This window comes from Mustela nivalis (genome assembly GCF_964662115.1).
Source record: "Mustela nivalis genome assembly, chromosome: 17".
In the NCBI taxonomy this organism is placed as follows: Eukaryota; Metazoa; Chordata; class Mammalia; order Carnivora; family Mustelidae; genus Mustela; species Mustela nivalis.
In genome coordinates this window covers 20486814-20511603 of record NC_139036.1, presented here as the reverse complement: position 1 = coordinate 20511603, position 24790 = coordinate 20486814, and the positions used below count along the sequence as shown (strand labels likewise).

Here is a 24790-nt window from a genome sequence, read left to right as displayed (position 1 = left end):
AGCTTCTGAATTCCCATGCTCTGTGCCCCAAGGTGCAGGGGTGGGGAGTGACCCGGTGGGGGTGGGAGTGGGTTCGTGGGGTTGGGTGCTGGACCAAGGGGAGCCACCTGCCCAAGGCACCGGAGCAAGAAGTCAGCTTCACTCCAATCTCAGTTCCCGCCTTCTCTTGATTGACTCCAGGGGAGCTGAACCTGCATCTCCCAAGGCACCCCCCTTCCCCAACCACCGTCACCACTGCTTCCCTGCACTGTCACTCCCCCGACGGGCTCATCTGCCTCTGCCAGGGAACATTAGTCCAGCTGACTTCATCAAGGAGGTGAGGGGAGGCAACACAAACCCACAGAAGACTGGGCACCCAGGCACCCACTCTCAAGGGCTGCTGGCAGAGCTGTCTGAGCTGCTGAGAGAGTCGCTGTAGCTCGGTCTCATTTGCATATCACTCCTTTAATGAACAATTAAAATGAATCCCAAATTTTCAGTTCTCTACTATCCCTGACATGGACCTACCATTAGCACGTTCTCCACGTGCTCTTCCGAGATAACATCCTGCCCAGCGCAGGTGAATGAGGCCCCTCCACCCCACCCCCATGCCCCTCCCACGCAGAACTCAGCCCTGCCCAGGTCCCCACCCCCACCTCCACCCAGCGGCACCACTGGTTCAGCATCAGGCTGGCTTTAGGGGGGTGTTCGATCTGTCTTCTCTGCTCCATTACCTTTCCCTGATGGCCTCCAGGGGCTGGGGAGGGGGGAGACGTGGAGGGGGTCTATTTAAAAGATTTTTGGAATCTGTGCCCGCGCATCACCCGCTGCCATGAGTTATTTCAGCGCCGATGTTTGTCTCGAGCTGATTATTCCAGCCTGAGAACAGGTGGAGCAGCCTGCGGTGGCTTATTCGTCAGCCAAGGCCATCTGTTCCCAACAAGCTGAGATTTGTAGCTGATTTCTACTGGGGAGCAAGGAGTGGGGGCAGGGAGGGAGAGGAAACTCATGTGTCCCCCACCTCCGTCCCAGGGGACTAACTCCTGGATCTTCTGCCATGCCCTTTCTAATACCTCTACCTTCTCATTTTCTCAGAGAACTCACTAGTCACTTGACTTTCTGAAAGAGCAAAAATAGTTTTTCCTTCAGGGCCTAAATCTTCTTAGATGGAGTCAGGTCTGAGAAGCACAAATCCATCCGCCGGGCACAATATCCGGCCACTGAACCATGTCCACCCGCAGAGATCTTTAAAAAAAAAAAAAAGAAAAAGAAAAAAGAAAAAAAAGGTATACAACCATGACGCACATATCCTAAATGACCTCTGGACTCCTGGCTTCTCCTCACCCCACTGCACCAGGCCCTTCACCCACAAGCGGGTGTGAGTCTCCTTGCCTAAACTTGTCACCTGCTGCGCTCCAGGCTGCACGGGGAGGGGAACCGTCTCGATGCTCTCCCCCGCTTCCTCTTCCCCTAAATACCCTGTTCAGGTTCCACCTTCCAATCTGCTCCTCTTCCAGCTTCTACTCTCAGCCGTGCCAAGAGATGCCTGCTGCTTTGAAAACGGCTTTCCCGGAGCAAGGGATCTAAGCGGTTTCTAAGAAGCTTTGCCACATTGGTTCCCCCCACCCCCAACCATCGGCTACTATTTCTATCTGTGAAATGCCGGGAAAGAAGCTACTCTTTAAAATCACACTAATATGACAATTTAGGGCTTTCTTTGGTGTTTGGCACAGACATACATCTGTAGGGACTTAAGAAAAATGATCTGAAAACTTTATAAGTAGAGATACTTCATCTATAACCCACATCCTCAAATATTCTAATTTTTCAAAAGATTTTACTTATTTATTTGAGAGAGAGAACGTGCAGGAGCAGGGGGAAGGGGCAGAGGGAGAAACAGCCCCTCTCCTCCTCCAGCAGAGAGCCCTCTATGGGACTTGAACTCAGGACCCCCAGGATCATGACCTGAGTGGAAGGCAGATGCTCAACCAACGGAGCCACCCAGGCACCCAGCCTATTTCTAATTTTTAAGGCGCCTTCTGGGGTTTATCTATTTATCTGTGTTTTCACATGTACTTTTGTCATAGGCACATGTCCTCTTAAGAACCCATTCATAGAGTTGTAAGACCGCCTCACTTTCTAGTTGGTTCTCTAGTCTTATTTTGCCAGTTCCTGGGAGCAGAAATTCATTTTCTATTATTCAGTCTTGCCCTGTTGGCTCAGTATGTGGCCTACCAGAAAGAGCAGCTTCCACAGAGGCGCTCTAGGGCTTTCAGAGGCTGGCCGCAAGTTCTGTGCTTCTAGAAACTTCCAGGGCAGTGCCACTCCCTGGGGTAACTCTTCCTTGCTCTCCCGAGGATAGTACTCCTACGGGGGATGGAAGCAGCCCTCAAGAAAAGGTGCCAACCTGCCACTGCCACCTGTCTGTCCCCAGGACTAAATATGAGCCATAAGGCCTATTTCCCTGCACACAGTTTTGCATTTGCCTGATTACCAGTCATTGATCTGTCTTTCAGAGACATAATGTTTCCAAGGCTATTGGCCGCATCTTCTCATACCAGAATGTGTGTGTGTGCGTTTTTAAACTCCTTTTTTGATTCTCTGCTTTCAAATTCCCTAGCGTCCTCTTTTCCCGAAATCCATTTGCTTCTTTTCCTAATCTAGTCAGATCATAGATGTGGCACAAAACATATAAAAATTTATTAAAATGTGGAAACTCTTTGACTCTTAAGCCACCTCAAATAGAATTTGTCTGGATGGTGTTGAACCTTAATATCCTTTTTGAGGTTTTTTTTTTTTTTTTTTTTTTTTTTTTTGTAAAACTGTCATTGCTGACTTTTGATATCTAAAGCATATTCTATCTGCACATTTAAGTATTCCACTGGGAGATTTATGTCACTGACTTCAATTGTAAAGCACACATCCCTTTTGGAATCTCCCTCATGTATATGACCCATCACTGGGGTTTACACTACAAAAGACTCATTTTTTCTGTGAAATTCCTTCTAAACAAATCTAGCATCCTTGTTAACTCCAAAATGACTATTGGTCTGGAAATTACTCCTCCCAGATCCAATCCCAGAGAACGGTCTGGATTTTTCCATTATGCTGTAATGAAATTAGACTGAGGGAAATATAGCTTAATATATGCATTCCGGGCCATGTGGAGCTGTTACTCATATTGTTGGCACCATATGCACGAAGCACCGAATGTGATAATGTATGGAGGGTGCTCTGAAAATTGTAAGGAGCAACAGAAATGTAAGGTTGACATTTCCCCCCAAAATGCCAAGAAGTGTTTCCTTACTTAGGCCAAGCTTTGCTGAATACCAGGCACACAGCGATTAAAGATGAGGAACATGACAATGATTCCTGGGACTCTCCCGTCTCCCTTTTTCCCCTGACAAGGCCAGAAGAGCTGGGAGACACCTGGCCCTTTGCTGGGACCAAGCTGTTAGGACACACATCCCCTCTTTGAGCCTCAAGGAGAGGACACTGCATGGTTATGACAAAGGTTAGAAGACATAGTAAATGCTCAGCAAATGGGAACATAATAAGTAGGTGCTCAGCAAAATGGGAATTATTGTTGATTTTTTCATCCTTCTCATCCCTGTTTCACAATGACAGGGGGGAAAGGGCACCCTTCATTCCCAGCTTCTGCCAACGACCTCCAAGAGCCCTCAAAGAGGCGGGAAAACAGTACGTCGGGCTGAGGGAGGAGACGGGTCCTCACGCAGAGGGAATCCTTGAAGGGTAAGGCCGATGGGCTCGGCCCCAGTCAACTGCTTTAAGAACATTTGGAGGAGGCCAGCGGCTTCCTGGCCTTGGCCTCCCGGAGGTGCGGAGGTGCCGGAAGACCCTTCAGGCGGGGGCGGGGTCCCGGTCATGCAAATGTCATATGAATATGCTAATACACGGCTCCCAGCGAATGGGAGGGCGCCTTCCCGGACTGGCAGAGCTTGCGGGGTGGGACCTAGAGGACGCGAAGAGGATGCGGAGGTTTCTCTGGTCTGCTGGACAGGAACCAGCTTCAGACAGACAGACTCCCACCGCTGGGGTGGCAGCCAGAATCAGCAGCAGCCAAGGACAAATGACCATAGGCTGGTCTGGAATGTGTTGCTATGTAGAAGGTGAGGAAGAGTTTCAGCCTCCCTGAGAACCAGCTCAGAGGAAGTGAAAGGGGAACAGAAGGATGATGGTTAGATTTAAGGCAGCACTTTCTCCCAAGGATGACAGTGGGGCCCTTTGTTCAGTGACAAGGAAGGCAGGCTGTGGATTCAGCCTCCTCTCTCCCACGTGGGATCCCTTGGGAACCCGGCTCCCTCTAGTCCCACAGGGCCCAGCGTGGAGGACAGGAATGCATGATTGACTTTGAAAAATCCCCACCATTCAGGTAGGAGATCCTTTCCCCGCCGTGGGCCTCCTGGGCTCTTCGTGGAGGATGAGGACAGCAGAGGGCTGGCTCTGGGGCCCGGAGGGGAGAGCAGCAGTCATGGCATCTCTTGCAACACGCTCACCGCCAAATTGATTCAAATTGGCTTGGATATGAACATATGATTAAAGGAGCGGCGTGATTCATTTATCAGGAGAGATTAAAGAGCGGCATCTGCGCAGCCTAGCTGGGGGACAATTAAGGAGCAAATCGCTAAGTGTCTGTGCCACCAGGCATGGGGGCGGGGCAAGGGGGGGACACAACTAGGATAATCTGCCAAGGGGACACAGAACAAAAGGAGGTAGTTCAGGAGTAACTGTGGGCTGCTATCATCTCTGGGCATTGACCGGGTACCACGGGGAGCCTCGCTGGGCTTTGGTCCTCACCTCTCATCCAGGAGTCAGAGTAGTCCTGAGGGTCTGAAAATTGGAGAGGAGAGAATGTCGAGGCACCTTTGAGCCTGGTACAGGCATAGATCTGCTGCCTGTTTTGCGAGAATCCTTTATATCTTAGGGACCAGAGTTGGCATGAGTGTACAGGGGAGAGTGGGAGCTTATAGAGCTCTGAAGGCACACCCATAAGGAGGTTGGGCTTTGATGGCCCCCTGCTCCCGGACTTCTCTGGGGAGTTGGTGCTGAGGGCATGGCCTTGGTCCCAACCTGGAGCCTAGCACCCTGGGACAAGGGACTTTGCTGCAACTTGAAGTGTTGGTCATGAGAGGCTGTGTCAGGCTTCCTTAGGCAACCTGTGGAGATCCCTACCACCACCCATCTTTCCCTGCCTCAGGGCCTTTGCTTAAGCTCTTCTTTTTTTTCAGTACACCTGTGGAAGTACAAGCCTTTCTTTAAGCCCCAGCTCAAAATACCAGCTTTTAGAAGCCTTCCCATCCTCCTCCACCTGAAACTCCTCTCCCAAAGCAACTTTTTTCTCCTTCTGTTAGGTCTCATGTAATTATTTCCATGTGGGTCTGCCCCAATCCATGAGCCCCTAGACGACAAACACTATGAATTACATCTTTCTATTCACGCAAAACTTGCACATACATATTAGTAGGTACCTATTTTGTATGTCTGTCTTCTCCGCTAGAAAATCTACTTTACGAAGGAAGGAAACTCATCGATCCCCAGTACTTAGAATAGGGCCTAGGTCACAGCAGGCCGTTATGAAATATCTGTTGAGTAAATGAATCAATGAATAATATAAGCTTTCAGACTTGAGCAAAGCCCCCTGCCCCAGACTACTGTTGGCATCAGTATATACTGATGATGGTCTTTCTGGTTAACCAAAGGCCCAAGACAGTGTGGATCAACAGAGTTGGAATCTTATCTGCAGATGGGAGGGTTGGGGTCACAGTAGCTCCTGGGAGAAACAGAACATGCACCCACCTATTTGAAAGCATGAGTAAAAGATGAATATGAGGAGACAACAGTTAAAAAAAAAAAAAAAGTAACTTTACTTTTACTACCTTCTCTACTCAACCAGGGAAGGGGAAGCAGTGGAGAGAGGAATACTCTTTCATTCAAGATGGACCCATTTTATACTCCTCTCCCAGTCATTCTGGAGGACTCTCCTCCCTCCTTCTCTTTCTTGACCCTTTCTGGATGGCTGACATCACCAGAGCTTTGGTGTTAGGACTGTCTCATACCCTTTTCTGCCTTCCTGTACAAACCAGGGGAGCCTAATTGACCAGTTATAAAAGAAACTTTATGGGTACAGGGATTATAACTGGTCACATTACAGAAGGTAGAGGAGTAGGAGGAGTCATTTGTTTTTTGCCCTTTTGCAAGAGCTGTCTCTTAGCTGTCAGTGAGCAGACCAAGCGTAAATGGAGGCATGAAGGCAGAGACTGAACAAGGCAGAGAAGCCAGAACTCTCAGCCTACTCAAGTTGCCCTGTGGCCAATGGGGCTGGGGGCCAGAGGGAGTTCTGCCATGTTTGGTCAGAAAGTCTTATTTGGGGGGCGCCTGGGTGGCTCAGTTGGTTGGACGACTGCCTTCGGCTCAGGTCATGATCCTGGAGTCCTGGGATCGAGTCCCACATCAGGCTCCCAGCTCCATGTGGAGTCTGCTTCTCCCTCTGACCTTCTCCTCGCTCATGTTCTCTCTCACTGTCTCTCTCGCAAATAAATAAATAAAATATTAAAAAAAAAAAAAAAGAAAGTCTTATTTGGAATGACTAAAATTAAACCTAAAACTTTTTTTCTAGTAAGAAGGACTTGCTTCCCTCAAACAAACAAAAAGTTGTCTGTAATTGGTGAGACTTAATAATCAGAGAGATCTCGGGTGCCTGGGCGGCTCAGTGGGTTAAGCTCAGGTCATGATCTCAGGGTCTTGGGATCGAGTCCCGCATTGGGCTCTCTGCTCAGCAGGGAGCCTGCTTCCTCCTCTCTCTCTGCCTGCCTCTCTGCCTACTTGTGATCTCTCTCTGTCAAATAAATAATAAATAAAATCTTAAAAAAAGAAATAATCAGAGAGATCTCAACATTTCTGAGCGGAGACCAGGAAGGATGCGGCAAGGATGGCTCACCTGATTACAGTTTGCAGGCTCTTAAAAGGCGGTGTTTGTCTTTCTGGACCAACCTTCTCATCCTACTAACTTTGCCTGCCCCAAATGATCTTCCAAAAAGCTCTGAGTGGTACTGGTCTGGTGTGGGAGTAGAACAGTGACCCGGGCGCTTCCCCCGGTCCCCACAAGAATCCTCTGTTCCCCAGGGACCACCCAGGACTTTACCTGAGCCTGAAGGAACAGGCAGGAAAATTGGCAGAGCCAGGAGGAAAAGGACATTTATTTCCATACATCAGGTAAACGGGGAAGAGAGAGCACAGCCCAATGAGTACAAACCAATTGCAGGAGGGGGGTGGGGGGGACAGCGGATGGGAGCGGCACCAGGCACTGCCCTCGGGCCCCCAAGTCTGGTGGCATTGGCGGGATGACCTTTAGAGTGGGGGATGGGACTGTCGGGCCACATGTGGTCATGTCTAGGGTGAGTGTGTGGGGACAAGACAACTGGAAGAAGAAAAATGGCTCCGGCTTAGGACACGGGTGGAGGCTTGTGTCTAATACACATCACTACTGACCCAAACCCCCATCTTCAGTTTTTCTCATCACAAGCCCTCCACCCGCGGCCTTCCCTCTCCAGCTGGGCTTATGGTCCAGGCAACTATGACAGAGCGGCAGGGAAGCAGCGCTCGGATAGGCCCTGACCTGGTGTGGGTGGAATGGGTTTAGTCTTAAATAGGTCATTGCACTTAACACACTGATGAGACAGAGGGGGTGGGGCATGAAAGTGCCGGATGGTACCAAGGCACCCCTGTCCGTGCAGGCTGGCTCAACCCATACCCAGAAGCACCTGAGAGCCCCTCCGCAGGCTGACCGAAGAATCCGGCTCCTGCTCCGTTCACCGGTCTCTCCAGCTGCACAGAGAAAGGACCGCTCTTGGAGAAGTGGAGATGAGATTCCCCTAGTCATTCCCGCAAACTCCAGCTGCCATCACGGCCCCCTCCCACTCTCAGGGATGCAGCTGTGATGGAGAGGTTGGGTATTTAAATTAAAAGTAAAAAGACAGCAGGCACTGAGAAGAGAAAGCCCTCACCCCAAGCCGGGGGCTGTGGGGAGGGGGGGCAGTAGGGAGGAATGGCTGTTCCTGCCCCCGACTCGTCCCCGTGGACCCAGCAACCTAGAGTGTCCCAGCAGGCAATGTGTCCACCGTCCCTGAGCAGGGGGCTGAGATGGAGGTCAGCTTGCTGGCTCCATGCCGTGCCAAAGCCACCTGCCACTGCCCACAGAGTGTGGCATTTTGGAGGCAGAAGGAGCAAAAAGTTCTCTTTTCAGAAACTCCTCTCTGCTATGCCCCCCCCCCACCTCGTCCATGTGGAGATGTCAGACACCCGCAGCGTGGAAAGCCCCCCAGACCTGGGGGGGGAGGGTGTTTCCCATGCGGATCAGCAGTCTGGTGGGGGAGACCTGTGCCCTGCCACTCCCTGGGAGAGGCGCCGTGGCAGCAGAGGCCCGGAGGGTACAAGAGGTACAGACCACTCCCCTGGGCTATGCGTTGGTCTCTGTCGGTCTGGCCTCTGTGTCGCTGTCACTCAGATAGTTATGGGAGTATCGTGGCCTGGAGGTGCTGTCCAAAGGGTCGTGCTCATCATCTGACCGGTCAGGGGCAAGGGACTTCCAGTAGCTGGTAGGGCTGCGAGGAGAGAGGAGCAAGGTCATGATGGAACGATGCTCTTAAACCTTCAGCACCAAAGCCCTTGGGTCTGAGGAGGCTCCCACAACCCCGCCACAGCATTCCTCAAAAGCCACAAATTGAGAGATGACTCCAATCCCTCACTTCCCCGGAAGATACGCAGAGTAGTGAGAGAAAGGAGAGCATTGTCTTGATTCCAAAAACCTCTGAAAGTCCCTGGAAAGTAATGCCGTAGAGCTGTAGGTCTCAACCTAAGAATTGGCAACAGACTCCTGTGTCCTTCCCCTTGAGAAATTTTGATTTGTTAGCTTTTGGGTGGAACCGAGGAATTCTGCATTTTCAGTTCTTCCCCAGAAAACTCCGATGCTGGTGGTCCATGGGCCACACTGGCTTGGAGACTGCGGGTCGGTAACCTCACCCCCAACCATGATTCCTTCTGAGAGGGAGGGTCTTTCCCCACTGGATACTCCCAGACCTTAATCCTTTCTCTTCATTGTTTTCCTAAGGCCTGTGAGCATTTCTGCCCTTGACCGTGGCATCATCTACTCACCGCAAGAGAAGGAGGGAGGCTCAGGATGTAGGGACTGGCTAGAATTCTGCTTCGTGGTGGCATAGTCATCCCTTTCTTGGTACCATAACCCAATCCTACAGAGTTTTCATCAGGCCTCCAGCTTCCTCTCACCAGGATGGGAAGGATAATTATCCCCTGGATGGGACAGGCTCATGGCATTGAGCAAGGACAGAAACCTCTTGCTGCAGTTATCTTTTTTCCTTCTCTCCCAAAGCCTTAGAGACGCCTGCCCTCGCCCCTCCCACCTCCGCTGCCTTCACTGGTTCAAGTGCACTGGAGTTTCAACACTGAACAAAATGCAGCCCAGACTGTGCCCCCCCCCCCACCCTCAGGGCCCTGCACCCAGAGTCCCTGCCCAGTACGCTCCCAGGGACAGAGCTCTGCCTCCCCATCCTAGAGAGCTTTCCCTAGGATAAACAGGAATTCCGTGATCCCTCTGCCCCCAACTCTGCTTTAAGAATCCGATGGGGGACCTTGTTTATTGGCCCCTTGGAAGAACTTCCATCCCCAAACCGAAAGGGGAGGAAACAGTGTTCTGCAAGACCCACATTCTTAGCTTTTCCAACTGTGTTCGGAGGATAGGGTTTGGCTATGGAGTACTTCCTGTGTGTGACACTGTCCCGGGCACTCTGGACACCCATCTTACTCTTCACGATAACCCTATGAAATGTCACCAGGAAGCTGGTTCAAAGACAGAAGGGTTCTGGCTCAAGGTCACATAGCCAGTATGGAAATTTGAACTTGGACTCTTAAACCTCAAAGCCTTTTGCTGACTCCAGCCTGCTGCTAGATGGGGTGACCTGAAGAGAAAACACAACCAAACCTGAATGTTCCCTGCCCTCCTGGGTGAGAGCCCAGGGAGTATGTAAAGATAGGCCTCTCTCTCTCTCTCTCTCTGTGTGTGTCTCCCCGGGGAGAAGGAAGAGCCTGATAGAATACATGTTCAATTATGCAGAATGGTTCAGGAATGGGGCAGTCTGGTTAATAGTTATCCTATTTCTCATGAATGTATTACCATTTTTAAAGGAATCAGAATAGCACAAAACACATTTCATACAAACTAGACTGAACGTAAATGAGTCTTACTTTGATGGGCCAAAGGCACTTAAGGACTCTAGGGTGTCTCAGGGACAAAATTATAAAGCTCAATGATGACTGTGCAACATAGAAAAAATTGGGGTTATTTTAGCTTTTGGGTTGTTTGAATTCTAAATTAGTGGGAGCCTGGTTTTATTTTCAATTTTTGGACAGAATTTCTGGGCACCCAAGTGCGAAGGTCTGCTGTTGGGCAAAGGACTTTGTGGAAAAACAGTAGGGTTATTTTGCGGGGGGCGGGGGGCGGGGAGAGGGGGCTAGGCAGATGCCAGGACTGCGACCCAGATGCCGATGGGGCATTGCCGGGTAGGGCCAATCTGAGCTCTTTTCCATTCTCGCACCTCTCCTGAATTGGGCTGAGGCCCCCACTCCCACATTCCTGTGATTGCCAAGCAGACAGACGCCTGGATAAATGACAGCCAGGTTCTGATACGGCTCCATCGGAGTGCTGGGCAAGCGGCAGAGGTAGCCAGAGAGGGGAGCCAATGCCATGCTCCTCTGCCCTGCTCCGAACCTAGGTAGCCAGGTGTGCTACAAGCCAGGCTCCTTTGTGGCCTCTGGAGCCACAGCTGTAGAGTCAACAGCCAGCGCCTTGCCCCCTCCCCAGGGCAAGAGTCAGGGCTGGCAATGTGAAAATTTTAACCAAATTGTTCAAAAAGCTTTCCTCCCCACAAGCCAGCTACTCCTGCACAACTCTGTCACAAACAATTTGGTATATGAGCTAATTTCTGCTGGGTGAGCCCAGGGTGGCAGCCCCCTCCCCTTGCCTTTGCTGTGGATGAGCTCGCCTTCGGAGTTCTCACTGGGCCCCTTTGCCAGATGGGAAGCTAAGCCACTGCTCTGCTCCTGGCCCCCATGCTTGGCAGTTTAACTACCCAAAGCCAGTTCATACTGAGCCCAGCCAGGCCCTCCCTTCCCCGGCCCTTCTCTGGCGGGCTCAGTATTGGCCCGGTAGATTCTGGCTTGGGGCCCACTCTCCCTGCTGTGAATCTGATCTTCTTGGGTGGTGGTGTGTAGGGTTTCGGAACTACTCCTGCTTTCCTGGTGGACAAGAGGAACTGTGCAGGTGGCTGGGGCAAGAAACAGGCTTTTTTGTTGTTGTTGTTCTTGCTGGTCATAGGATCAAAAATTGGACTGAGGCTGAGAGCATTGGGTCTGAGGCTGGGCGGCGTACGATGCCCAGCTAGGCCTGCACCTCTCTCCCTTTCCAGGCAGGGGTGCAGTACCCAGAAGGGCCTGGCCTACCAACTGACTTCCTGTGCTGGGGGAGGAGGGCACTCGGCAGGGCTGCCAAGGGGAAGGATGAGGCAGTAGACTTGTCTTTTCTGACAACAGCTCCCTAGTGCAACCCAGATGCTCCTTGCTCTTCCCAGAGCACCCTGCAATCATCAGCCACATGGCGGAAGCGACAGAGCCCGTGCTGAGCCCAGGGGCTTGGTGTCAGAGCAGCTCAGGGTCTGAGGATTCTGAGACGGCCATGAGCCTGGTCTGGGTTTAAATTCTACCCTCTCTGCACCATCCCATCACCCATCTCCAAATCGCTGCAGGTAACATTCACTCCTACCTGTCCATTTCTTAAAACGTAATTGATCCCTTTGGAGAGGGTGCCCGGGTGCCCATGGCCCGCGAGGCCCACAGGCATGCGACAGGTGTGTTAGTTCATGCAGTGGCCATGCTCCAGGGGGCGGCACTCTGGGGTCACATCTCCTGGGAAGCAGCAAGCTTGCCCTGGGAGGTACCATGCTGAAAACAGCTTCACATAACCAGGGTGATCCAAATGTCACCACCCACCAGGGAAACTGGCAACAATGGGATTCCAGTGAGTCAGTCTTTGCGCCTTTCTTCTGAGACGGGGGTGTGGGCATAAAGGGCCTAACTGCTAGATCTCCCTTCCCACAGAGAGAAGGCTGGGGGAGGCAGGAGAGCCAGGAGGGGTCTGTCAGTCAGCAGCTGCTAATTTCTATTCATTATTACTTTTTAAGATGCTCTGAGCTGAGGTGCCGCCCATGTGTGGGCTTCAGGTGGGAGGGCTGGGGAGGGAGTCAGGCACCTCGGGGTGTGATGTAGGGGGTGGTACTGTGGGGGCTGTTGCCCTGGGGAGCCTTGCACTCTGAGGCTTGAGATGTGTGCCAGGGAGGAAGGTGGCTTTGCAGGGCAGGGGAAAGCTGAGCCAGAAGGCCTCAAAATAGATGACGGCCACTAGTGCACCAACTCACACCCGGGAGGGAAGCGAGAGCCCTTTCCCGAGACCAGCCTGTTGGGGCATCAGTGCTGCCAGGCACGCGCACCAAACCTGTTATCCCCGTGCTCTGCCCTGGGCCGTGTGGAGGAGCGCTCAAGGGCAAATTGAATAGCCTCCATTCAGATCTCAGCAACATCACTTCCCAGCTGTGTGACCTGTGACTGTGGCAAGTGACTTCACTTCCTCGAGCCTCGGTTTTCTTTCCTGTAAAGTGGGGCTCATCCGGCCTTGGTTATGGAGTTAGCCCGAGGATTAGGTGCACACAGTGTGGTGAGTATCTAGGGGGGGCCCTGGCCCTCAGCAGGGACTTAATAAGTGTGAGCGACTGTCCACCGCAGGATTAGTCTGGGGGGGCACGGGGCTCAGGATGACTAACGGGCCCTACTCTCCAAGGTGGGAGCCAGAAGGCTCCCTGAGGCCAGGCGTGCCCGACAGGAGCGAAGCAGAGGCCTCCGTGCGGGCGGGCGAGATGGGGGCATGTTAGTTCACACCGAGCGGCACACTCCATGCCCCACGCCAGCTGCCACCTACTGCCGTGCTAGTCGCTCTCGGGCCGGTACAGGTACCGCATCATCAGGCTGTCCACCTCCTTCTTGCGCTTCTTCTCCTCCTTCCGAGACTGCCGGGACTGCCGGCCCGCAGCCTCCTCGTCTTCGGCATTGGGGCCCTTCTTCACGCTCGAGCGGCTGTGGCCTGACACCGTGGAGCCGCTGGAGCTGGACGAGGACTCGGACTCGGTCTCCGTTCTCTTTCTCCTTGATCTGGATTTCTTCTTGCCCTTGCGCGAGCGCCCCTTCTTCCGCCGTCTGGGCTCCGAGGAGTCCTCGGAGCTGGAGCCGGAGTGGGAGCTGCTGCGTCTCCGGCTCCGGCCCTTGTGGCTGCTGCGGGAGCGGGAGACGTCGGCAGCGGAGGCCGAGCGGCGGATGCTGGCTGCCCGCGCTGGGAGGTCCAGCTGGGCGCTGCGGACGCTTTGGATGCTCTTCCGGTCATCTTCCTCCGAGTCGGGCTCCAGGCTGCTCCTCTGGAACGGGCCGGGTTTGAAGCTTAAGACCTCGTTGATGGCAGCCTCCAGGTCAGGGTCCAAGTAGGAGTGCCGGCTGACGGGGCGGATGCCAGCGCCAAGGGGCTCATCTGTGGCCGAGGCTGAGACACGAGGCCGTGGTGGCACCGAAAGACTGCGGGCCAGTGACGGATGGCTATACTGGGAGTTGGCCTCGCTCAAGGCCACACTAGCTCCGTCGTCCCACGCGTCCAGGCAGCTCTGGCCCAGAGACAGGCGGGAATCCGGGCTGTCCCGGCCCCGGCCCGAGGCGCGACTCAGGGAAGGACTGAGGGTCCTGGACAGGGTGTCCAGCCGGGAGGTGCTGCGCCGGGAGATGGGGGAGCCTGAGAGTGAGAAGCTCATGGACGAGCGGGCCCCATCCTCACCGGAGCCACGCCGTGTGGCCGAGGAGGCCCGGCTGGTGGGAGCAGAGACTGTGGAGGCCCGGTCAAAGTCTGAGCCCCACCGCTTCTCCAGCCCCCGGCCCGGGCGGCTCAGGGCCTCAGAGACGATGGAGCCGCACTCGTCTGGCTCCTCCCTGGGGGCCATGCGGGTCTTCCGGGGTGGCCTCTCCGGGGAGGCCGCCCGCTCGCTCAGGGTGGTGAAGAGCGAGTCCTCATCCCCGGTGCCCCCGATGGAGTCCTTCAGGGTGAGCCGCTTCCGGTAGCTCAGGGAGCTCAGTGCCGAGGCCGGCCTCTCCTCCACCCCCTTGCCCTCTTTGCCAGAGGTGTTGAGGGCCGTTCTAGGGGAGGTAGGTGAGGCAGGGAAGAGAGAACCAGCAGCGGATTAGAAGCAGCACAGACGGAATAAGAGAGGGAGAGAGAGAATGAGAGAGGGAGAGGAGCCTGCATGAAACCCAGAGAATAAAGATACAGGGGGAGGGAGGAGACAGGAGGCAAAGGGAGCCACCAGCAGCACCCCAGCGAAGTGGCAGTGAGAGCATTGGAGGAAATGAAGCAAAATAATTTGCGTCAGTGAAAATAGCTTCATGGAGAATGTCATGTAAATTAGACCATTGTTCTATTTCATCACTTTTCCCCCTCTAAAACGTTTAGTTCAATTTATTTCATTGTCAACTACCTGAAGCCTTGTGCCGCGCAGTGGTGAACGGCAGCGGGGCGGGGAAGGCGGCATTATCTGCCACAACGAAATGTTGTTTGGCTGAATAAATTAAACCAATTAGAGGGGGCTGCTGGGGTGCTGGTGGTGAGGGGCTGGACTTGGGAAGGGGCCTCAGGGGAGTGGGAGGAGGGGGGTGGGATTACTTGTCAACCCAGCCTGCCTGCTGACTCTGGGAGGGGGGGTGTGGATCAGGATGGCTCTGAGTTGGGAAACTGCTAGGCAGGGGAGCCAGCAGGAGGCACTGGCACAGGGAACAGAGGATTACCCTTTCTGCTGCCATGCTGGCCGGGAAGTGAGGGATGGGGACAGGGGAGCTAGATTCCAGGGGGAGCTGGACTGACTTGGCTGGACAGGAGGGGAAGAAGGAGTTCCTCCAGTAGACAGGTGTGAGCAGGAAGCACGGGGGTGCGGTGGGGAGGGGACATGGTGAAAAGATCAGAGGAAGGAGAGAATGGGGACAGGAAGAGAAATGTGGCTGTGATAAGCAAGTCAGGGGAACCGGTGCCTTTTCTGCTGCTAGTCCTGTTAAGATTTCAGAGATCCAGAGCTGGCCTGAGACAGTCCTGTTGAGGGTCATGGGGTCCAGACACTCCTTATGCCCCATTCCCATCTTGATTCTGGGGCCCAAACTTTCTGGTGGTTCAACCACTATTTGTTGAATGAATAAATGGGGACGAAGTCAAACCTACAGCAAACCAAAGACCTGAGCCTGGTAGGAAACCGTTACCTAGGAAAAATAAGGGTGCACAGACCCCAAGCCTCCTGTGCTCATTCCACATGCTGGGGACATGCCCAGGCCCCGTGTACGCGTGCCAGGCCGAGAGGCTGGTACCAGAGGCCTGGCCCCTCCTGGACCGAGGCACTGCTCCTTTATTCTTGGCTTATGAGGTAGCTTTTCCCTCCCAGCTCAAGGCCATGTACTCACCTGGAACTCTTCAAGCTGCCGTCATCAGAAGCTGCCTTGGAAGGCCCCTTGTTTTTCGACAACCATGACTTGACTCCATCAACGCGGTCCTCCAGCTCCGAGTCCACATCTGAGTCCCCCTCGCTGTGGGATGAGGAGCAGAAAGGTAGGAGAGACGAGGGAGGAAGGGCTAAGCCGCGGCCCAATGGGGTGCGCTGAAGGGGCCACGGTTTGGCCCGGAGTGGGGGGGGGGCAGGATGGCGTGCACATCAGTGAGTCAGGGAGCAGAACGGGGAGGTTAGATGGGGCGCCCCATTCACGAGGACCCTGCCCCGCTCAGCAGGCCACACACAGGACAGCCACCAAGAGGACCCTGAGGAGCATGGAGGACCTCCCATTCTACTTGTGGAGACAGACTGCTATGGAGCCAGACACTTCCAGTGAGGATGACAGGGAAACTGTCCATTTATGAGTTCCAGCTAAACGGCCACTGGTTCAAGAGAGGAGTCCGAGGCCCCATAGCTACTTGCTGAGGCCTATTCCGTTTCTTGTCTGCCCACTCCCAGAAACGTGGCCACAGCTGCGGCCATTTCCCACGCCTTCACCGTCAGAGCCAGATTGCAGGCCATGGGGCGGGGAAGAGAAAGGCATCATTATGCCTTCAGATTAGGTTGAACCGGACGCCTCCTGGCTCAGCTGACAGTGGCACACCTGAGCGGGGCTGGCCAGATCTCAGACCCATCCCATCCTGGGACGTCCCCGACCCTTAGGAAACAGAGAAGGATGAGGAGGAGGCATCCGCCATTTCCCGAGGTGCTGGCAATGGCTCTGGGATTCAAACTGTGTCCTGGAGATCCACCTGAGCCCTCACAAAGTCCCAGACAATGGATCAGTCTCCTCTTCCCTCCCTCAGGCAGCCTCCTGCTCTCGCTCTAGTTGTGCATCTCGCCAAGCTGGCCTGAGCCCTCTCTACTGGCAGAAAAGCCCAAAGGAGTGAGAATCGGAGGCTGGAGTCACGGCGACTCCTTTACAAAGCAGCAGGGGCTTAGGGACAGCTTCTGAGTGAGAATGTTCTAGAATTCTGCAAAACGTCTGCTCCCACATTCCCCTGCTAAGGAGATGCTAAGGATTTCTCCTTGATATATATTCCTTTCATCTGTGTCAACAGGAGCAGCCCCATTCCTGCATTATGTTCTTGAATAAACAGCCACACAGGCACGCGTGCGTGTTTGTGCACGCAAGTGTGTTCTGTCTCTCTGTCTCTCTCTGTCTCTCTCTCTCACACACACACACACACACACACAGAGGAAACTGCCAGACTCCATTCTGGAGACCGTGAGAGAGCATGACCCATTGGGAGGGGAACAAAGAGGCATATTTTATGGGCTTCCATCAAAAACAGAATTATAACAAAGATGAGGCTGGCTGATACCCCGGGTAAACAGGAGTTTAGCAGACAGCCCCGAAACCACTAATGTAAGCCCCGTGCCTGTCCGAGCCCGGCAGATTTACTATGGTGCACAGGCCCCACAGAACGCCAGCACCACCTGATTTATACACCCACGCAAAAAACCTCCTTCTCCAGCTTCAGAACCTGTAATTTATCACCACCGTTCATAACCATATTGATTGCCTTTAGAAAGGAGGTTCTGTGTGCATCGCAAAATCTATGTCTACATGTTAAAAGTGTTTCTGTATAAATCTCCCTTAATACTGCACTGTTTACTGCTTTCATTAAGGTTATGGCAATAACAACTGTATCTCTAAGTAAATCGAAACATTATTTTTCTGCCCGCTTTACTCGCTCGCTCGATAACTTGGCGCTGGGGCCCAGAGCGGCTGAGCACGGAGCCACACCACCTCGGCCAGCAGTGGGATTGTGGCGAGGACTGCACGCCCCAGTGCGCCTGCGTGAGTGCACACTGGGTGTGTACGTGAGTGCGCGCGCACGCGTGTGCCCCTGCCTAGCAATGGTTTAGAAGATGATCTTAAATGCGCATTTTATCAGCCCTCGAAGCTCCTCCAGCCCAAGGATGGCAGGGCTGAACACACAGGGGACAGGCAGCCGTGGACCCAGAATACAAATTCTCCTCCTTCCCTTCAGAGCATGAATGGGTGGAGACACCGCCCGGCCTGCCCTCACCTTCCCTTTAGTGTCAAGCCTATAGATGATGCTTAGGCTCTTTTCCTTAAATAATCAGGCCTGTGAACAAACTCCAGGGGCAGGCGGGCTCAGGGGGCAGTTGAAATTTTAAATGGTCGGAATTAAACCCCGAGTCAAATACAATTTATGTCCAGGCTCATGTGCTATTAGTTAACTGGGAGCCAAATCGCGGGGGAACAAACAAACGGAGACAGGATGGCGGGGGATATTAATTGTGTGTGACAACCGGGCTCCAGCGGCCCTCTATCACTGTTACACACTATTACATTTATCATTAGCGCTCACGGACTCCTGGGCACCACCGCCAGCACATCCCGGCCAGGGGAGGAGGCCTGCCAGGCAAGAGAGAGTCGGGGGAGGAAAGCCAATGCCACGGTAAAAAACAACAACAACAAAAAGCACACCTCCGAACAAACAGCCCTGACGAACTTGACAGAGGATCACTCTGATCGGCCTCAAGGCCCAGGCGTCTGCTCCCGCTATCCCGCTCCCACTCAGAAAGCAGGAATCGGAGGGTGAGGGCAGATCTCCTGGGCTCCCCGTCACCTGACAGGAAGCACCAGCGCAAACGCCCAGTGCGGGGAAGGGGGGGGCTCCTCTGCCAGTGTGCCTGCAGGGAGCAAGGTGAACACATCTGGCTGGGTTCCTTTCTCCTGCTATGGGGAAGCAGCCCGTGAGGAGCTGGCTGGATGCCTTCTGCAAACAAGAAACTGCTAGACGTCGCCCCACACCTCGTACCGTTGTCTGCTACAGGGAGGTGGTGGGCCCTTCCAAAATGAAACCTATCCACTTTTTTCGGGGGTGGCACAGGCTCCAAAGGAGCCCCAGGGTGTGGACCAGTCCAGCCCAATCAGACTTTCCCCCAGCAAAATAGGCCGGGGAGGCAGCTACACCTGCTTTCTGAGGGAGAAGGCTGGAGCTCAGGAAGGCAGACTGAGGCCGGACGCTCTTCTCTGTGGGAGCCCCCCATCCTGCCCACCCAGGCTGTAAATCTTCCTGGGGGAGTGCACCTCGCGGCCTGTCCTCTACCCCCAGTGCAGGGCCCGTCCCCTTGCCTCGCCCCGCCTCAGGACAGAGTCAGCAGTGTTAGCGTGAGGCCAGCTTGGAGGAGGTGTGAGAGGCTGTGTCCACGTGCGGCATGCAGCAGGGGCCCTGGGTGGGGAGCCAGTGTTAGGGGCGGTTAGACACCACGGAGAGGCAGAGAGCGCATGCGCTCCAGTCCTCACGGTTTATTCTTTCTTTTCTGATACTTTGTCACCATGTCCTGCAAACTGGAAACAGAAAGAAAATGGTGGGCAAGGGAGATCACAAGGGAGCAAACCAAGGTGGACCTTTCCACTGAGGACCCCTTTTTCTTCAGCAAGAGATGCCTCTGACTGGTGGAGACCAGTTGGGGGGCAGGGTGAGTGACGCTGCTCACTTGCTGGGTTGCCCTGGGGCACTGTTCTCCTGTCCTGGAAACCAGCAGGTTCCCTCTGCTTGCAGGATGGGGCACTGGTGCTCACCCAGGAAGGGGGCAGGTCTGGGGGCCAGGGTTCTGCCCAAGGCAGCCTTGGGAGCTTCTCCAGGGCTCGACCCCCACCCTGCAGAGCTGCAGATCTACCTGCCTTGTGCTTCTTCATCAGCCTCAGACTACAAATCTCTCTCTCTCTCTCTCCTGAACCATTCCCTGGGTGGGTTTTATGAGAGAAAATCTCTGGCACGGTAACAAGGCACCACAGGCCTTAAATCTCTGCTTTCCCCAGAGTGGGGCAGGCACCATCGGAAATGCAGCTAAACGGGGGAATAACTCATCGTGGACAGGCAGAGCAGGAGAGCCAGGTTCCCGTGAGGCCTGGGGAGGGAGCACAGACGGTGGGCGGGGGGAGGGCGGATGTCTCACCCAGGTGGTACCTGTCCTACCTTTGGTCGCTACGGGATGGGGTCCGTGCTGGGGTCTGGCGATTCGGGGAAGGTGGGCTGGTGACTGAGTGGTAGGGAGACAGAGGTGGCAGCTGTTCCACCTTGTGGCCTGACCCAGAGGTGGTCAGAGGGCCTTGGGGCGGGCCGCTGCTGCCACAGAGGCCCCCTCACCTGGTGATGAGGTCCTCATTCTCGTCGCTCTCCATCTCATCTTCGATGGCGGCCTGTAGGTCCCCAATGCGCTTGAATGCCAGTTTTAGATCGGCCTGCAGGCTTTGGTTAGCCGCCTCTAGGCTCTCCAGATCCATCTCCTAAGAAGCAGAGTGGGTAGTCCAGTTCACCAGGAGGGCTAGTCTCTCGTCCAGAAAAAGCCCGCTTTAAGTCTCTCCCAGCCAGGCATGAGCTCCGTGGACTGGGTTCGCCTGATGGACACTGGGGTACCCCACCCTTGGCCCCCTAGCCTGCCTTTGGGACTTCCTGGACTGTCTTCTTGACATGTTCCTCCTCCTTCCAATGATCTCAACTCTGGTTTCTTTATGGCCCACCCCCCCACCCGCCCGGGGGATGTGTGTGCATACAGCCACTCAGCTGGCCTTGTGCTCAGGGCCCTGTGGGTGGGGGGCATTACCAGTTCGTGCTTCTTGCGGCTTGCCTCGGCCTCCTTCCTGGCGAGCTCGCCCATCTCCTCCTTGGTGTCCCGGAGCTGCCGCTGGAGCCTCTTGTTCTGCTCCTTCTCCCGGTTTTCGGCGGCAGTGCGCTGGTCGCGCTCCTCTGTCAGCTTCTCCATGTTCTCCTTGAGCCGGCTGGCCAGGCTCTGGACAGGGAGGCGGGGAAGACAGGCCCATCAGCTAGGCTCGGACACGGGTGTGGCTCTGGCTCTGAGCTCCAGAGTCCGGAGGACTGGGGTCCGGCTCTGGCACCACACCACTCACTGGTAGGTGGGCAGGAACTAAAGCCCTCCGAAGAGGCTTCCTTTGCCTTTCTGATAAATGGGAGAATAACACCTATTCCCTCGGGATCTTTTTTTTTAAGGTTTTATTAATTCATTTGAGAGAGAGAAAACAAGCAGTGGGGGGAGGGGCAGAGTGGGGGGGGCGGGGACAGAGAGAGAGGGAAGCATACTCTCTGCTGAGCAGGGAGCCCCACACAGGGCCCGATCCCAGGACCCCAGGATCATGACCTGAGCCAAAGGCAGATGCTTAACCGACTGAGCCACTCAGGCGCCCATCCCTCAGGGTCTTTTAAAGACTGAATAAGGTCAGGTACGTGAAGGCGACTGGGACGATGAAAGGTGCCATCACCGTCACCATCATCATTTTTACTCCCATGGCTGGAGCAGTGCCCTGGCTAGAGCCTGGGCCTACCCATCCTGACGCCAAGTGTGGGGCCTCCACTGTCAGCCCCACTTCCCTCAGAGACCCTGAACCCAGCAGCTCTGGAAGCTAGATCTCTTGCTTGGAGGTAAATGGTTCGTCGAGAGTTCCTGGATTAGGAGACTAAAGAGTCATCAGATTCTAAGCACACAGCCATCCCTTTAAGCCTGATGCATCTCTCTTCCTCCAGAAACATGGAATACATTTTTCCTTACCAGGCCATAGGCAAAAAAATGACCTAGAGGCTGGGGTAGGGTGTGAGGGAAGGACCTGCTTTGGGTTTGACCACCGACTGGCTGTGGGATCTCCACCTCGGGGACCCCCAGCCTCTGTGTGGCTAAGATAATGGCACTAGACTATGCCATCTCTAAGGGCCATTTGTATTTAAGATCCTGTGTGTCTCAGGGACAATACTGCCTTTCCGGGCAGAAGGATACAGAGACAGGGCTGAGGAAAGGGTCTGAGGCCCAAAAGAAAAGGAGACAAGTGCACAGATCTGCCCCAGAGCCACCAGACCAATAGCTTCTTCAGCCCCTCGACAGCTCTGTGACCAAAGGCAATCTCCTTACCCCTTCCTGCATGCAAAATGGGGATGGCAATATATATTACTGATCATTCTGGGTTGTGGTGGGCGGAACAGGAATATGACTAAGCCTCCCAACTCTCCCTGGCTCTCCTGAGGACTGGGACTTTGCCTTGGGAGGTTCTGCCGTATTCTCTTCCCACGTCAAGGGGACGAATGCCCTCTCAATGCCTGCTGCCAGCCCCATAGTCGCCTGTTCCCATCCCTACCCTCGTGTCTGCTCGGCGGCCCCAGGGGCTGCTGGGGAGGAGGCAGGGACGCTCCTCAGTGTGCACACCCATGAACACAGTTCTCACGGAGAACTGTCTGTGCTTAGACACGCGTACAAGCTCGAGTGGGAGGAGAACTTAAAAACAGGGCGAGAGAAGCGTTCACTGGAGACAATTCTGCCTGCCTTGTGCTTCCTACCTGCTCTACCGGAGAGGGCGGGGCTGGGCGTGCTGGTTTCAGGGGCCTGGAAACAAGCGGACTGCATGTGGAGCACAGAGATTGCTGGTGAAAGGAAGAGCGAGACGGAGCAGAAGAGGGGCGAGCAGAACGGGAGAAGGGTCAAAGGCAAGAATGAGGAGCAGAGGGAGAGGAAGGAGGGGAGGAGGGAGGGGAGGGGGAGAAAGGAAGGAGTGCGGAGTGGGTGCGAAGACACGCAAAGGGACAGGAAAGAAGGGGGCAGACGTGGAGACAAGCAAGGAGAGAGGAGAAAAAGCAGAGACAGGAAGGGTGGGAAGAACTGAGGGAAAAAGGCAATAAGAACGGGAAAGGAGAGAGAGCACGCGAGCGGTGAGATGAGGGAACAGACTTCAGCCCTCACAGAAGTGGCGCCATCCACTGCATATTTATGACCCTGCCGGAGAGCGAGTGAGGGGACCGGTGGGGGGAGCTCATGGTAGAGGAAAATATGAAGACAAAAAGCTAAGCTGCTCTGGTCCCTTGGCAGAAAGCAAGCACGGAAACAGAATGTAAAGCAGGCTGGCTCCGCGGTGCCCAGAGAGCAGGAGGGGCAGGCGGGCGGATTGGGGGGAAGGCACCCGCCCCGTCAGCTGGCCTGGCAGCCTGGCAGGGGCCTCCGAGGAGCAGCCGTGGCCTGCCCAGGGCTGCGGAGCATGCGTGGCTCCAGCCGCCGAGACGGCCCGGCCCTGCTCTGGGCTGCGGGCCAGGACGGGGGTGCACCCACCTCCAGCCTCTTCACTTGGGTCCTCTCAAACTCCAGGCGGGTCTCCAGCTCTCGGATCTTAGCCTCCTGCCTGCTCACCAGGGACTTGTCCACCATGGATTGTTCTAGGAACTCCACTTGGCTCTGGAGGGCTTGGAGCTGGGGGCAGGGGCAGGAAGAGAAGCAGGAACTGAGCCCTGAAGGGAGGGCGCAGAGTCTGGGCCCCGCACCATCACCATGGTGACCAGAAGGCTGAGGGAGGGAGGGATGGGTGCCCAGGGGAGGGGGAAGGATGGGGCCCTGAGCCAGAGGCATGCCCCACCTAGCCCAATGCTGACAGATTTTGCTCTTTGGAGAGAAAGGGAAAAGCCAAGGACCAGAGAGGGAATAGAAATGTGAAATAAGGCCGCTAAAGCCAAAATGTCTACTACGGTCCTTTGGCTCGGAGCCTAGGCCTCCACACGCATAGACGCTGCTCCGTGGATTACTGATGAGGGAGAGGAGCACCTATTATACTGTGAGCTTGGGGGCTTGTCCGCACATACAGCCATCCTGCACCCTCTTTCTACCAAGGGAGATCCTGGTCCCCACCTTCTCCTGCAGCTCCTGCTTCTCCTTGTTGGCTTCTTCTAGCTGGGCCTGGAGATCGTTCATCTGTGCTAAGTCCCGCGAGGCCTGGGAAAAAGAAGTGAGCATTGACGTGGGCTGCCCCGGGAACACAAATCCCCGCTTGCCACACACCAGGTACGGGGCTGGGGCCCGCTCCCAAGACAAGGGGCATGCGGGGCTCTTGGAAGAGGACCACGGGGACGGCGCCGTGGGGAGGGGCGTGGTGGGGCACCTGAGCCACAGCCGCCTTGTGCTTCTTCATCAGCTCGTTCATGTCCTCCTGATCCTCCTCCAGCCGGCTCTGGATCTCATTCTTCTCACGCTGAAGGCGGCTCAGCTGCTCCTCCAGCTGGACGGAGGCAAGACCGATCAGAGGGCACGAGGCCTCGGGTGCCTAATGGCACCTGGTGGCAAGTCTGAACTTCCCCACGCTGCCTCCAATGGGAGGGGGGGTGACGATGCGGCCAGACCGGCCAGGGGAGCAGGGTCCAGACCCAGGGGCGTTCAGCGAGTACAGGAAAGGCTGTCTTCACGGCACAGGCGGACCCTGAGCTAAATGACAGCTGCTTCCTGGCAGCTCTTCGAAGGCTAATGAGAAGGCAGAAAAGGTCTGCCCAGAACAAATGACCCATCCTCCTGGCCCTAGCAGTCTGTGCCTTAACCTGCACGCACTCTGCCCCCTTCAGGTCTCAGGGAAGGACCCCTCGAATGTGTGAGGGTCCCTTGGCTTGGATTCGCATCTCCCCTGGGGCGGCCTGCTCCCAGGCCCTCCAGCCCCACAGTCAGTCCACTCCTGGGGGGAGGGGAGCAGACAGCCAACAGCAGCTTCAGGAAATGAATGAATCTATTAGCCTGTAATTCCAAACCAAAATGACTGCGTTGGCTCCTTCCCGGCCCCATCCATCTTGTTACCGGGCTGTGGGGAGCTGGGGAAGCCTCCGCCAAGAAATTTATTAACTCGGATTTAAATAAAATGGTAATTTTATAACAGCCTTTTTTAACACAATTAAAGAATTTGAATTACTCACCTGAAAACTGCTGAGGAGCACAAATGTCACAGAGATAAATCAAGCCCGGGAGACTGGCATCCCTCAACAGACGGGTGACCAGATGGGGGGGTCCGTGGAGCCCAGAGCCAAGCCCAGCCTCCCTGCTGCCCCATTCCCTGCCCAAGGAGGTACTGGTGCCCGTATCCCGGTAATGCATTCCCGGCCGATGGATGGGCCGCGGGAGAGGTAGGGAATTAAAAGGGAAGCATTAAATAAGAGCTCTAATTAGCTGCCGCTTGGGCTTGTCAGTGGGCTGGCCAGGGGAAGGGGAGGGAACCGGAGCCATCTCATCCTCTTATCGGTGCTTCGGCTAATCTCCAGGCACCTGTTTACATCCCTCAGCCACATTAGCTGCCTTTATTTATGGTGTCGGGGCCTGTGGCC

The 24790-nt window shown here is 54.9% G+C and overlaps 2 protein-coding genes and 1 long non-coding RNA gene across 34 annotated transcripts in view; 1 reads left to right on the top strand and 2 right to left on the bottom strand.

Moving 5' to 3' along the window:
* Nucleotides 1–6570, top strand: part of LOC309851686 — a 132074-nt gene extending 125504 nt beyond the window's left edge. The window contains exon 2 of the long non-coding RNA XR_014304866.1: nucleotides 2766–6570. This is a non-coding gene — a long non-coding RNA (uncharacterized lncRNA). The remainder of the gene's footprint in view (nucleotides 1–2765) is intronic.
* ALDOC (aldolase, fructose-bisphosphate C) overlaps nucleotides 1–24790 on the bottom strand; it is a 1020901-nt gene that overhangs the window by 445979 nt on the left and 550132 nt on the right. The gene's annotated exons all lie outside the window — the stretch shown is intronic.
* The window catches only part of MYO18A (myosin XVIIIA), a 94549-nt gene continuing 76937 nt past the window's right edge, over nucleotides 7179–24790 (bottom strand). For 15 of the 32 annotated variants that reach the window (XM_082706947.1, XM_082706974.1, XM_082706976.1 and 12 more), the window contains 9 exons: nucleotides 23590–23706; nucleotides 23340–23423; nucleotides 22770–22907; nucleotides 20271–20456; nucleotides 19814–19953; nucleotides 18967–19011; nucleotides 15598–15720; nucleotides 13040–14292; nucleotides 8514–8600 (listed from right to left, as the gene is read on the bottom strand). In XM_082706947.1, coding sequence (XP_082563073.1) covers nucleotides 13047–14292; nucleotides 15598–15720; nucleotides 18967–19011; nucleotides 19814–19953; nucleotides 20271–20456; nucleotides 22770–22907; nucleotides 23340–23423; nucleotides 23590–23706 — 2079 coding nt within the window. In that variant the 3' untranslated portion in view covers nucleotides 8514–8600; nucleotides 13040–13046. Of the gene's footprint in view, nucleotides 8601–13039; nucleotides 14293–15597; nucleotides 15721–18966; nucleotides 19012–19813; nucleotides 19954–20270; nucleotides 20457–22769; nucleotides 22908–23339; nucleotides 23424–23589; nucleotides 23707–24790 lie in introns of all 32 variants that reach the window. The other 17 variants (XM_082706964.1, XM_082706956.1, XM_082706959.1 and 14 more) reach the window with 3 other exon arrangements.